The 14372-nt window shown below is 53.4% G+C and overlaps 3 protein-coding genes across 3 annotated transcripts; 2 read left to right on the top strand and 1 right to left on the bottom strand.

Moving 5' to 3' along the window:
• Positions 1-1382: 1382 nt before the first annotated feature.
• Positions 1383-3727, top strand: TRIREDRAFT_122898 (uncharacterized protein; the record flags this gene model as incomplete). Its single annotated transcript, XM_006967255.1, has 2 exons — positions 1383-1745; positions 1817-3727. The coding sequence occupies 2 exons, from the start codon at positions 1383-1385 to the stop codon at positions 3725-3727; spliced, it is 2274 nt and encodes a 757-aa protein (XP_006967317.1).
• A 2556-nt stretch (positions 3728-6283) lies between these two features.
• TRIREDRAFT_109536 (uncharacterized protein) lies at positions 6284-8797 on the top strand (the record flags this gene model as incomplete). The annotated part of the gene is made up of 2 exons (XM_006967254.1): positions 6284-6409; positions 6476-8797. 2 exons carry the CDS (start codon positions 6284-6286, stop codon positions 8795-8797), a joined length of 2448 nt encoding a protein of 815 aa, XP_006967316.1.
• A 658-nt stretch (positions 8798-9455) lies between these two features.
• On the bottom strand, positions 9456-13168 carry TRIREDRAFT_122897 (uncharacterized protein). Its single transcript, XM_006967167.1, has 2 exons — positions 12272-13168; positions 9456-12173 (listed from the first exon to the last, which is right to left on the bottom strand). The coding sequence occupies exons 1-2, from the start codon at positions 12675-12677 to the stop codon at positions 9466-9468; spliced, it is 3114 nt and encodes a 1037-aa protein (XP_006967229.1). The 5' UTR covers positions 12678-13168; the 3' UTR covers positions 9456-9465.
• Between the last annotated feature and the right edge of the window lie 1204 nt (positions 13169-14372).

The raw sequence follows: 14372 nt of genomic DNA, 5'->3' as shown, positions 1-14372 counted from the left end.
AAAACATAATAATCATCTGGGCTCTGACGCTCTTTCTGGGGGGACTCAAAACCAAGGCCAACAAGTCACGTTATGGCCTTGCCCTCTCATTCGATAATGCAGAAGCTGGCCTTCACCTTGTGCATTGACAGTGCACGCACATTTCATGGGCCAGAGGCAGGGTTACTCTGGCAAAAGGCGTCTAAACAAGGGGCTTGCTTATAGAATGGAGCTGGCTTTGTGCTTTTATCATGGCTGCGTCGACAGTCAAGCAGACGCTTCTTGGCCGCGAACTACATAATCGCGGTTTACTAGGAACAGTGGAGGGCGGCGATTGCGAGCGATTGGTGAGCATTGGGTGCAGAAGGCTCGTGAGGGGAGCAACAGAGGTGGATGTTCATGATGCGTAGGGCTGAGGCTGGGCATTCGCAAGACCAAGCGTCATTATACTTGGTGCCATGTCAGGGATCTGGGGGGAGATGAAAGATGACTTTCATGTGACTACAGTCACTCACCCCGTGAGACTATGAAACTGAGTAAATGGATGATCTCGTCAACTGGTCAATCCGTGTTACTGAGACTTTTCGGACAAGGCGCGCATCAGGTGCTTGTGGCTCTTACACGCGCTTCTTGATTCCAGCCAGTATATGATTTGGTGAATTACATCCTGACTCTCGGTACTCATCACTTTCTCCTCCTGTCTTGCCTAACACTGCAGAGTAGCTCTAGTAATGTCATGGTCGATGACCAGCTCCAGATTACCAATTCGGTGGAAGTCAGAATATGTTACCGTTGCGAACCCCATCTAGTGGGTTTGGAAATGAAGTCACGGTCATGTTTTGTTGAACGTGATAAGGATGAACGGGACCTGAAGAGGCGAGCATAAAACTAGGCATCCAGAAATCAATGATTTTGCACTCTTGCGATATCATCAGTCGTTCTTCGCAAAACTCAAACAGCAAGGGGGGGCAGGATTCAGAAAGTCGCAATGACTCCATCCACTGCATCCAGTGACCCAAGTAATACCTACCGGTACTGTATCAGATAGTTTATGTACAAGGAATTTGCCACACCCATCTATCAACTCTATAGAACCTTATATTTCTCCTTTCAATATATCTATTAGATATCCAGAAATCTATATCTACTAGATATATCTATTTCTATAGTGACATTATATCATTACTAGGTAGACGTGGTTTAAGCCTAATAGAACATGTACAATCTGATTAGATAAGAGTACCTAAGGCTTTATGCCGAGCGGTCACTCTAGCGAGACGCCATCACGTGTGAGCGCGAGCTTATTCCTCCCATCTCCATGAATACCTTGATCTACCTGGGCATCTAACCAAGGTGCCTTATGTGTCTCCTCCAATGTCCTGCCGTCCACGACATCCGTTCCAATGGCGGACCAGGCGAAGATCATTGACGAAAACCCCATCGGCAGCGGTCTTGACGCGTTTCGCGCCTCCTTCCGGTCGCTTTGCCAAAATCGAAGCCTAGATGGCCAGCCTGACGCGTTGGGCCATCTCATTGACGGACTCGAACAAGCAGATGCTCAAAAGCTCGCAATCAGCCTCGTCTCAGCATTGCTGACCCTCAGGGCTTCCAGCCTGCTTCCTTCGCGTGGGAGCGGCACCAACCTTTCTAACGATTTGCTGAGATTCATTGCTTGGGCTGCCTCCGCCGAGTGCAGCATCGACCGAATAAAGCCTCTCCTAACTGCAGCCCTTGACGGCAGTCCGTATGATCGTATCTGGAGCCAAGTTAGCATCGCCGTCACCGAACCACTCCGTCACCGCCGTCGCAACGACTGATCGCGTCCTCTGTCACGCAGACGCCATGGTCTCGCAACACAAGCGGCTCCGTCAACTCGTCCGAATCACGTTCGCACATGGATACTCTTCTCCGAGAAGAGCTTGGCGCTATGTACGTCGGTCTTCCTCGATTCCGCGACACTTTTTTCGGTGGTGTGGCAGACCTTCAGACAGTTTCTGAGGCTGTCTTCGAGGAGTGCGTCGGCGGTGACAGCCCTCTCTTCACTGTTTGTTCCGGATGGCGTGGATGGCCCAAGGACGCGAAGCAAGACGATGTCCTGAGCTGGATCACCCGATTGAGCGACGAGCTGGCGGCGCTCGCGAAGCCTCTAATGACCACCCCGATGCCGCGACGGCGACTCCTGGCACAGCCTAACAAGCCTCTCCAGGACTCTGTTGCGGAGCGGAAACTGGACATTGGGATTGTGGCCGATCCAGCGGCTGAAGAGGATTCCCCGTATCGTTGGTCGCAGATACTCGTGCCAGGTGAACTGAAGAGCAACCCGTCGGCCGACATCGTGTCAAACACATGGCGCGATCTAGCGAGGTATGTCAGGGAGGTTCTGGCGGCTCAGGATACACGTCGCTTTGTCCTAGGCTTCACGCTTTGCGGATCTCTCATGAGAATCTGGAACTTTGACCGTCTTGGCGGGATAGCGTCCGAAAAGTTCGACATTAATAAAGACGGCCTCCAATTTGTGTCCACGATCCTTGGATTTCTTTGGATGAATGAAGAGCAGCTGGGCTTTGACCCGACTATCACTACCGAGGCCGACCGACGGATTCTCCGGATTCAGCGAAACGGGGAGACGGAGCGACTTGTCCTCGACAAGCTGATGAAACGTGCACCTTGCATCTCTGGGCGGGCGACCATCTGCTGGAAGGCCTTCCGTGAAGATGACCCACAGAGGCTGCTTGTGGTCAAGGATTCGTGGCAGTATACCGAGCGCGAGGAGGAGGGCGAACTGCTCCAAGAGGCTACAGAGAAAGGGGTAGTGAATGTGGCTCGGTACTATCACCACGAGACCGTCCACGTCCGGTCCCAGATTGACGATGTCATGACCAACGTCCGAGGTGAACTGAACATCACAGAGGCAATCAACTTTCAAGCCAGGAGACCCTCCGAATCTGGTGCAGCAGGTGCGAAGAAAGGCAGAAGCAGAAGCAGAAGCACCACTGGTCTCAAGCGATCCTCGAGCCAGATCGGTGCGCCTCTACCGCCCAGCAAACGATCCTGCTCAACAACTTCCACTACGCTTGGCAGGGAGTCACTGCCAAACCGAGTGCATAGGCGTGTCATTGTTCGCGATTACGGGAAGCCTATCTACAAGGCAAGCTCGCAGTCAGCTCTCCTGGCGGCGCTCGCAGGCTGCATTGAGGGACACGAGTCTCTGCACAAGGCCGGATTCCTGCACAGAGACATATCTATAAACAACTTGATGATCAATGAGGATAAGGGCAACCCCTCATGGCCGTCGTTTCTGATTGACCTTGATCTTGCTATTAGAGAGCGGCGAGATGGTGCTTCTGGAGCCAAGGGCAAGACTGGCACGAGGGCTTTCATGGCTATCGGAGCGCTGTTTGGAGAACAGCATTCGTTCATGCACGATCTGGAGTCGTTCTTTTGGGTTCTGTTCTGGATATGCATACACTGCGACGGCCCAGACAAGACTCGAGTCGCGCCGGACTTTGACAAGTGGAATTACGCGGGGACCTGGGAGCTGGCAATATTGAAACTGGGAACAGTGACAGACGAGACGATTTTTCTTCAGACGATGAGCGATTACTTCACGCCGTACTATCAGCCACTGATTCCACTACTATCCGCGCTACGAACTGTCGTTTTCCCAGGTAACAAGAGATGGAAGCGAGAGGACGAGGGTCTCTACTCGAAGATGAGAACAATACTCCAGCAAGAAAGCTGGAGCTGACGGCAATGATTTAGGCGTGCGATTCCTCACCTGGTGTGCCTGCCAAGGTGGAATCGTAGTTCGATCAAGATGCCCCTGTGAAGGCGGGGTGCAGTCGACTGATTCGCATACGGCGGTCAGCGAGGAGTACTTTTTTTCGGAGGCTTTCCACGGCTGGGATGCTGCGCAGACGGCATAGAGACATCTTTCATGTCCCGGGCCGCCGAGCTGATGACGCCGACGCTCAGAGCACTCTCTGAGCCCTAGCTTGGAAGCGTTCCAATGATCACAGCCAAGGGTCTCTCGATCCACAAGGAAGCATAGCAGGAGAGCGATAAGTCGCCCAGTTCTATGCCTCGCTTTCTGACGGCTCTCAGCCGGCACTTGAGAGCGCTATCCGCAGCTTTCACAACCATGCAGTCGTCTACGGAGGACACCCGTCGGCCAATGCCGTACTGGCGTCGAAGCGGTACCGCCCGCCCACTGATCCGCCCGGATGAGATGTCCGCTCCGCCGTTCTTTACTTGGCCAGCTGACTCCCGATGAGAATGCGTGAGACCAACCATTCGGAGCCAAGGGGTCCCTTCTACGCTATCTTGAAGACTTCACCAAAGACGGTGTAACATCAACCTGGGCAAAGTTTTCTGCCTCATACTTCTGAATTTGTTTCAGGCCAATCACAAGTCTCGGTTGCCGGTGAATGAGCAGACCCAAGGGTTCAAATACACATCGAGCACATTACTACTGGCAAATGATGTTAGAGAGCGGCTAATCCGGGGCCACAACTTGGCCATTCAACATCTCAAGATATAGATGTAGAGCAATGAGCTGGTCTCCATACACTCTTATCTACTAGAGTTAGAAGCATATACCATAGATATATTGATACCATTTGAAAGGGTCCTGAAGCTCTTCGGAGTTACAGCCGGTGTTGCTTTGCGAGACCAGTCATCATTGATATTCGGCTTCAGCCTTCGTAACGGCCATGTCTATCATACTCTGCGACATGCCGCTGTTGAATTTCATCGTCACAGACACCCATTGGTTCTCCCCGGCGGAAGTTACTTTGAGGGATCCAATGCCCCTAGGGTGCTGACGCTGTAGTCTTCTACTCGGAAGACGGCACCGTCATGCTCAACGGCGGCCATGCTAATGGGACAGGGTTGAGTTCAGGTCGAATAACATGTCGGTGCATGGTGTCGTAGAATTCACAAGTGCACGGTGCTGGGGGATTTTGCTAGGATGCACAGAAGGACGACATGTAGGGCTGGAACATTGAAGAGAGCGCGGTTGAGAAGGTGGTGCAGCAGGATGCTTGCTGACATCGACCCTGCCGTCGTCGCCCCCGACCATCTGCGTCGCGCTGACTTGGGACATTTACAAGGCCGAAGGGGAGCCATGGGTGCAAGATTTGCAAATATGTGGAAGAGTATGAGTGACCAAGATGTTTGGAACAAGTCAATCAAATGTTGTTGGCTCGATGCTATCACGGTGAAAGAAGTGAATTTGTTGACCAACTTGATGATACAGCTAACAAGAGGTGAAGTCCTCCCTGCAATTGAAGTACCTCGGTAGCGGCTAACATCTTCTTCCGGCATTGCAGCTGCCTACTTGCTATATATACAGTAATTAACGAGCGCTATATCACCTAAGGATCGATAGCTCAGTGGTAGAGCGAGAGATTGCAGATCTCTAGGTCACGCGTTCGATCCGCGTTCGGTCCTTTGTTTTTGCCTTTTTTTGCCCAGCAATTTTTGCCTGGATTTTTTTCGTCCCGTGTCTCATACAGCTGCCCTTTATAAAGACAAATAAAATTGCGCTCATTCAAGGATCGATAGCTCAGTGGTAGAGCGAGAGATTGCAGATCTCTAGGTCACGCGTTCGATCCGCGTTCGGTCCTTTCTTTTTCGACTTTTTTTACAATGTGACCTCAGCTTTATTGGCCTTTCCAGGGAGCTGTGATGCTTGCTTTTTGCGCAGGATGCGTGGTTTCAAAGGGTGGCGTCTAGGAGATGGACTAGGCAGTGTGGCCTGAATTGCACCTTTGCTCCTCTTGAATATCCATCACAGACCCAACAATCTATTCACTAGCAAAAGGCAAGAATCATGGCTCTGGCCTCGGTGTATCTCGCATTCCTCTTTCTTTTTCTCAGCCACGATCATTCCTTGTATGTTGGTCTACCTGCCTCCAAATCATGTTCTGAAGACGATGCCCTAGTATTATCTTACATCGGACCATCATGTTTCCTTCACCCTGGCCTTGCGTTTATTCTTCTGCACTATAGATGGACAGATGTTCCATGACAGCTATCATGATACCAAAATCTCAATGCCAGATCACTGTTGCTGCCTCACATGGTTTGAAATTCAAAGGTTTCACTTGCATCGCAGCCCAACTACTACTGGGTACCTACCCTGGAACTGCCGACTCTCTTCTTATCGATAAGATAACGCTGGCCCGATTAAAAAGTTTCCCGTGCAGTGATAGCATCGCGACGATCCTTGATTGACCCGAAATCCTGCCCTCGACCTCGACAAAACTCTCCTCTCGTTCCAGCACCTGCGCCGAAAGCCGAAATGCCTGCACGAACTGCTGGGAAGCAGAAGCCGCCGCACAAACCGAACAAGACAGAACTCAAGAAGCAGAAGAGGAAGCGCGACCATGAGGACCTGCAGAAGCTCGAGCAGGCCATTGCCGAGCTGGTGAGTGAAACAGACCGCAAGCTTGTTCATGCTTGACCTTGATGGCTGACGATGATTTCTTCCTAGGACCCCAAGTCTGGCAAATTAAAGACGTTTGCCGACTTGTCTTCAGCCATTTCCCCTGCGACGGCATCCGGCCTTCATGCGTCCCACTTCACAAACATGACCGAGATCCAGGAACAGGCGATTCCGCTGGCATTGAAGGGCAAGGACATCCTCGGCGCGGCCAAGACGGGCAGCGGAAAGACATTGGCCTTCTTGGTCCCGGTGTTGGAGAAGCTCTATCGCGCACAATGGACAGAGTTCGACGGCCTGGGCGCTCTGATCCTGTCCCCGACTCGCGAGCTGGCGGTTCAGATTTTCGAAGTGCTGCGCAAGATTGGGCGACACCACGCCTTTTCAGCAGGCCTGGTGATTGGTGGCAAGAGCTTGAAAGAGGAGGCCGAGCGGTTGATTCGAATGAATATTCTTGTCTGCACGCCGGGGCGAATGCTGCAGCACCTGGACCAGACGGCCGGATTCGACGCGAACAACCTGCAGATCCTGGTGTTGGACGAGGCGGACCGAATCATGGACATGGGCTTTCAGTCTGCGGTTGATGCGCTGGTTGAGCATCTGCCCAAGACGCGCCAGACGCTCATGTTCAGTGCGACGCAAAGCAAGAAGGTCTCCGATCTTGCCCGACTGAGCCTCAAGGACCCCGAATACGTCTCTGTGCACCAAGACGCCTCTACAGCTACGCCTACGACCCTCCAGCAACACTACATTGTCACACCGCTCCCCGAGAAACTCGACACATTATATGGCTTCATCAAGGCCAACGTCAAGAGCAAGATTATCGTCTTCCTCAGCTCCGGCAAGCAAGTCCGGTTCGTCTACGAAAGCTTTCGACACCTTCAGCCTGGTATCCCGCTACTGCATCTGCACGGTCGCCAGAAGCAAGTGGCGCGACTGGAAATCACAAACAGATTCACCGCCGCAAAGACATCATGTCTGTTCGCAACCGACGTGGTTGCGCGAGGCATAGATTTCCCCGCGGTTGACTGGGTCATACAGGTCGATTGCCCCGAAGATGCTGACACCTACATCCACCGAGTGGGACGAACAGCCAGGTTCCAGAGCAATGGTCGCGCCGTTCTTTTCCTCGACCCCAGCGAAGAAGAGGGGATGATCAAGCGGCTAGAGCACAAGAAGATTCCCATACAGAAAGTGCACGTCAAGGAGAAGAAGAAGAAGAGCATCAAGAACAACCTGCAAGACATGTGCTTCAAGTTCCCCGACCTCAAGTATCTGGGCCAAAAGGCATTCATCAGTTACACAAGATCCATCCACCTGCAGAAGGACAAGGAAGTGTTCAAATTTGACGCACACGACTGGGACGCATACGCAGCGAGCCTGGGTCTGCCCGGAACCCCACAGATCAAATTCCAAAAGGGCGAGGACATCAAGAGGATAAAGAATGCGCCCCGCCACGGCATGTCGAGCGACTCAGAGTCAGACATGGACCTGGATGGAGCGTACGACAAGAAGAAGAAGGACAAGAAGAAGGCAGAGGTGCGGACAAAGTACGACAAGATGTTTGAGCGAACAAACCAGGACGTCTTGTCAAGCCACTACTCCAAGCTCGTTATAAACGGAGACGACGCAGCCAAGGGAGACGAAGAAGAAGACGACGATTTCCTGGCCGTCAAGAGGCGCCTCAACGACGAGGACCTCGACCAAATCGCCGGCAAGGCGCCCGCCAACAACGCCAAGATCATACCCCTGGGCGGCAACGACCTGTACGTCGTCGACTCGAAGCGCCGCGAAAAGGCGCTGCAGTCCAAGAAAAAGATGGCCAAGTTCCTCGGCAACGGCTCCAAGCTCGTCTTTGACGACGACGGCAACGCGCACGAGGTCTACGAGCTGCAGAACGAGGAAGACTTCAAGCAGCAAGGCCCTGCGGAGGAGCAGCGGAAAAAGTTCCTCGATACCGAAGCGGTCCGGGTCAAGGAGGCCGATCTGGACGACAAGATGCTTGCGAAGCAGCGCAAGAGGGAGAAGAAGGAGAAGCGAAAGGCCAGGGAGGCGGCAGAGTTCGCTGCTGCTGCTGCTGCTGCTGGGGGAGGCGAGGCGCAGCTTCCTGGTGCCGATGGAGAGGATCCGCTGGCTTTGTTGCGCTCTTTGCCGATTGCTGGCGAAGACGAGCATGGTGGTTCCGATGCGGAGCCGCCGCGGAAGAAGCCCAAGAAGTGGTTCCAGGACGATTCAGAGGACGAGGAGGATACGAAGAAGAAGAAGAGCAAGGCCGGGAAGAAGAAGAAGGGGGGCAAGGTCATCGAAGTCGACCAGGAGCCCGAAACGCTGGAGGATCTGGAGGCTTTGGCTGCGGGCTTGCTAGATGGTTGAGGGGACCTGTGTTGGGGGTTTGGTTGACAATATTGGCATATATATATGTGTGTTGTGGGAGGTGTAATTTCAGAGCATTGTAATACTTTGCAGTTTAGAAATGCCCAGGGCTTGTATAAATCAGTCAAAAGCGCTGTCATCTTTGGCACTCCTGCTCAACGTCTCCGTTCCCATTCTTCTCTCAGAACGCCACCGGGATAGAAAACAGAGGTACAGTCAAAACCGACCAAGCAGCACATGCACAAAACCAACACCAGGATCCAAGGGCGAAACTGAAAAGATTCATTGATTCTCAGTTCAAGATATGTAAAACGTAAAGTCACATCTCCCACCACCTGCCCCCCCAGCCCGTGCTGAATGCACATGTGCAACGGGGAAAAGCGAAAGAAAAAGGGGGTATACCTTTGGTTCGTTGCGAGCTCCATCTGCCCTAATCCGTGATACAAATCCGACCTTGTTCTACGCGTGCGCCTGGCTCGTAAAAAGATGATGCTTTCCCAAACTAAAACGAACGAGTCCCAGACGAGCAAAGGAAGGAAAAGAAGGAGAGAGAAAAAAAAAAAAAAGAGTCAAAATTCAAGATGAGATCAAATCAAACCAAACGCTTCCCATGACGCCGCCGAATGCAGAAAGTTTTTCCTCCCCTCTCCAAGTTTTGCCTGCTTTCACTACTCGCCTAGCTCTGGTACTTTATGCCCAAAGAGGCGAATGCGGTAAAAACACGTGTGATTGGGAGCACCATAGTTGCTCACGGCGCGAACAATCACCTGGTCCGTCTCGGCGTTGAGGGCCATCAGTTCGTTGCTGAGACGGTGAACGTGGACGCCGTCGTGGAGTTCCGCGCCCTCGTACGTGAACTGCGTGACCTTGACAAACTGCGGAGGCAAGTCTGCAGGCGTATAGTTCCAGTCCGCCTCGTCTTCCACAAGGTGGGCAGCGGCAAAGTCCAGCAGACGCTCCCTGACAGCCCTGTCTTCGACTTTAATGTACACCTCAATCTGCCGCGGCCGTGCCCCTGGATTTGTCGTAGCACCAGGCAGGATATGCTCGATCACGATGTGCTGGGGGATGATTGAGTGGGCCATGATGACGCTCAGCTTCGCGCCATGCGGGTTGCCACGTTTGTTGACCTCGCGAGCGGCGCACCAACAGTCGCCATCGTCATGCCACGGGAGAAGAGCCTCGATGGGTGCGTACGGTTGGGCTCCCTTGAGACCCTTGTCGTTGAGATGTTTGGCATCGGGCTTGAACGTCGTCGAGGTCTGAGAGGGATCGATGATGGCGCCAGCGCCCACTCCGAAATAGTTGAGTTGGTTCTTGAGCTCTGAATCCCAGTGCGCGCGGATCCGGCCCTTGGCCATGGCCTCCAGGTTGGCATCGGCAATGGCTTTGCGCACCAGGCTGTCAACCAGCCTTGTAACCTCTGCCCGTGTCATGCTCGAAGTTTCGTCCTTTTCCTTCTTGGCTAGATCGACCGAGTCGCGAATGAGCTGTTCTAGCCTGGGCTGCAGCTCACTGATTTCGGCCATCATCTCCGCTCGATGAGTGGCAAACTCGTTCTGCAGATACTGCAAGAAGTAGTCCCGCGTCACGATTGTGCTGCCGCTCTTGTTGCTGCCCACGTGCTTCTTGATGAGCTGATCAAGGCGCTTGTCGATGTCCTTGTCCGAGAGCGAACCACTAATCTTCATCTTGTCCAGTATGGGGCGGAGAGTCTGCTCAACTTTGCGCTGGTTGTCCGTCGCCCAAGCCTCCCACATGTGCGGCAGCTTCTTGGCCAGCCCATCGTTCGCCTCGCTGATCTTGGAAGCAATTTCTGGACGCCCTGCCAGCCACGCTGCGATGTCTTTCCACTGCTTCTCCGCCGATGGTTCGTAACGCCCGCCCCTGCCCTTGTGTAGCATAGGGAAGCTGCCATCCTTCTCAATGAGATCGCGGATCGCATGCCAAAATTCCTGTGTGACGACGGGTTTCCCGTCCTTGAGAGTCATGTGTACCATCTTCGGAACGATTGCATTGAGTTTCTCAATCGATGACTCGTGGAGCTTGCCAGCGCCCTTCATCAGACGGAGATCCCGCAGTACTTGGTTGATCAGATCCTGAAACTCGGCATATTGGTCGCCTCGCAGCTCGTCCAGTCCGGGAAAATCATCCCATGCGCTTCGTGAGGACCAGGGAATGGATGGAACGAAGCGTCCAAGCTTTGAGGCGATGTCCCCAAAGCCCGGGAAACTTGGCACGGGAACCGAAGGAACGGAAACCGAAGGCGCGTCTTCGAAGCTGGGCAAATTGGCGATGGCAATGCTGGATAATACGACGGCGAGCAGAACGAATGAAAAGCCACTGATAGTGTAAAACAGAACCTCACCGATGCGTAGCAACCGGTCCCGGAAGGGATCCGTGAAAAGACCCGAGAAGAGGTTGACGACACTTTCCAGGGCGGCACTAAAGAACCAAGAGATAGCCCGTAAGTATGTGAGCGGGTTGAAGAGTTGTTGCCAGTTGATGGAGTCATCGGTGAGTGCCGAGTCGAGCTCCGAGTCCTCGTCCGAGTCCGGGGTCGAAAATGTGGGAGAGCCAAGCTCCCCATTTTGCCAGTCCCGTTGCTGAGACTGCCGCCGAGAGGTGCAGGGACAGAGAGAGGCCAGAACACGCCACCAGTTGTCTTGGCGTATCCGACTGTCGGGACCTTCGGTCTCTCGAATGTCGTCTTGCATAGCATCGTCCATCTCGCTATGATCGCTTGAGAACGGAGATGTCGTATGAGTGGGGGGTTTGATTAATGTCCGCCAGGGGACAGTAGCTGGAGCCGCATGGCCAACGAGTCCCTCATTCTGAGGAAGTAGTGTCCGTTGGCCCGCAAGTCGCGACTGGTTTGCTGAACTCAGAATGGTCGATGACGATTTGGGGACACGCAACCTTGCTGTAGACTGATGTTGTTCAGGAAGCCTACCGGTGCTGGCCCCCTGATTCAACTGCGTGTCGGAATCGGGTGGGCTGACGGGTGCATGGCCCCTGCCCCCTAGAAGGCTCTTGAAGGCACCCCAGGCTCTGGTTGGAGCTTCACTGAGCCGGCTCGGCGTACTCTGGTCATGTTGATCAGTCCCAACCTCAGGTTGGCTCGGTAGAAAGGAGGATGGGCGGGATGGCTTCGTCGCTCTGGTGAGAGGCACCTGTCTGAGGGCTGGCGGCGGCGTTGGTGACGACCTCAACGAGGCATTGCCGTAGTAATCACCCTCGGCATTGAAACTCCGCAAGTCAGAATCCTCACTTTCGCCGGGAGTGAGTTCTCGTTCCTCATCCTCGACGTCCTCGTCGTCCTCGGATTCCTCGAAGAACGAATGTTCAAAGGCCGCTCTGGCGGTGAATTGTGCAGCTGTGAGAGTAGTCAGCATCATCTGACATCACTGACACGATGAAAGGGAAGAGAATCAAGCTTTGTCGTCTCAGGACTCGTTTACCGGATATACTCACCGCTCGATTGTCGAGTTGGCTCAGCGTCGGAACCAGACTCGGCGGCGTCGTCGCTCATGCTGGCTTCTCTCCCCTGGTCATACCTATGAGTGATGGGAGGGTTCGGCTGTTGTCCATAACGCCTCAGCTCTTCAGCCTCCTTGGCCTCTTGGAGTTCCTGTCTGCGAAGGACGCCGTCCATGGCCTCCTGCAGAGTGATTGGCATGCCATCCAAGCTGGGGCGGCGGAGATTGGACGGTTCCTCCGCAGCTCCGTATGCATACTGCCGTCTCCCGGTGGGTGCGCCTTTTAAGGGGGGAAGATCGGGCTTCTTGAAGTCCTGCACCTGCGTGCGAGTGATGGGCCGCCCAGCAGCGCCGCGCTCTCTTGACCGGAGCCTGCCTCCCCTTCCTCCCCCATTCATCATGGTGAGAAAGAGTCAAGCAGTAGGCAGGAAGCTCGGAAAGTCGTAGTCGTGATTGTGGTCAATGATATTATGGGAGGTTTATGGAGAACAGACGAGATGAAGACGTTTGCAGATTTGGGATCCGTCAGGTATTGGAGGTTGAAGAGAGTCGAGGTGAGGGCGAATATATTCTCAACCAGGAGCGACCCCGGGACCAGATTCACAACGCAACGACGGCTGTGATCTATAACCGTTCCAGGCCCAGACTAGAGCTTCTTTGGCTGCTGGATCCGCGATTCTTTGTGTGCCAGCCAAGATGGATCCTTACTGGGCGAGCGTTGCAGTCAACAAAGAGCATCTTTGTTACGTTGGGATGAGACGCATGAGCCCAGGACCAGCAGTAAGGAGGCGTCGAGACGTCGCTTTCGTCAGTTGACCGAGCTGCGAAATCACCAGTTTCAGGAGCTTCGAGAAGTCTGGATGAAAGAGTTAAAGTATGTTTCAGCCGTGCAGCGATGGTTTTTTTTTCTTTTGTTGTTCGCTGGTTTTGTGTCTTTGGGAGTTTGGTTTGCGCGATGACAGCTTCACTGAGGCGCGAGTAGCGTGACGCGCCGAGGCTTAAGCGGCGCATTTTTTGGGGGTGAAGAATCAGGCACGATTGAGCAGAGTCACGTGCGCGTCAGATGCGTGAAGTTAAGGTAATACAAGGTACCTAGTAGTACTTGTTGGTCTCGACACAGCTTCAGGTTGAGCTTGGAGCTTGAGGCTTTCCTCTTCTTTGCGATGCGCACATCATAGTGTTTACAGTCGGAGCTGGACGAAGAATAGAATAGAATCAGAGCGGGAGTTTCAGATGCAGCCACGTTTTGTTGTGGTTGCGTGCAGGCTTTGTCACATACAGCCTGGTCCATCTGCGCACAGCCCTGTAATAAGGCCTGGCTACGAGACTCACAGGCACCGTACAAGTGGCTGTAGCGCAGCTGCTCAACAAAGAAATGTCGGGACTGAAAACGGAGTATTAACAAGACGTTTTGCATGATGATGCTTGAGCAAGATTAGATGGCTTGATTTTATCAAGTTCTCGTTGTGAGATGCAGGTAGAGCAGATAATGAATGATACATCGGCCACCAATTCAAGCAGTGCAAGGGCCAGCCAAAGGGTTGATGATGATGAGCGCCTCATCTTAATCGCACGCATCAGCCGTAATAGTATCTATGGAGTTCCCGAAGCGATCTGCAGCCAGCCGCCCACCGCCCTTTTTTCCCACCTGCTGATCAGAGTCCAAGTGCCGGGATGAAGCTGATATCAGAATAAACTTGAAACGCTCATCCGAAGCTTTGTATCACAGAGAGTAGGCTGATGATACCTATTACCTATGGATAATCACCACCCCGCCACGGCAATCTCCATCTTGCTGGCCAACCATTCGACAACCTTGGAAGCCAGCCCACGCCAGCATGTGGCTTTCTGCTCTAATAATACGAGTCCCTGCGGATCCCGTCCGTCCATTATTACCTAGGTAGGATTATCTCACCCTAGGTACCTACCTCAGGTTATCCAGACCTCTGCAAGAGGCACTGAGAAACATGGCGCTCCCGCCTGCATCTCACAGACTCATCATCATCCGCAGCCCGTCTCTGGCCCTCCCCCGGCTGCTGGCGTCATCACCACCACCACCAGCATCGCCAGCCGCAGCCCGGCGTCTATCATTACAT

This window comes from Trichoderma reesei (assembly GCF_000167675.1).
Source record: "Trichoderma reesei QM6a unplaced genomic scaffold TRIREscaffold_16, whole genome shotgun sequence".
NCBI lineage: Eukaryota > Fungi > Ascomycota > Sordariomycetes > Hypocreales > Hypocreaceae > Trichoderma > Trichoderma reesei.
The sequence above is the reverse complement of the archived record's forward strand: the minus strand, read 5'-3'. Positions and strand labels throughout refer to the sequence as shown.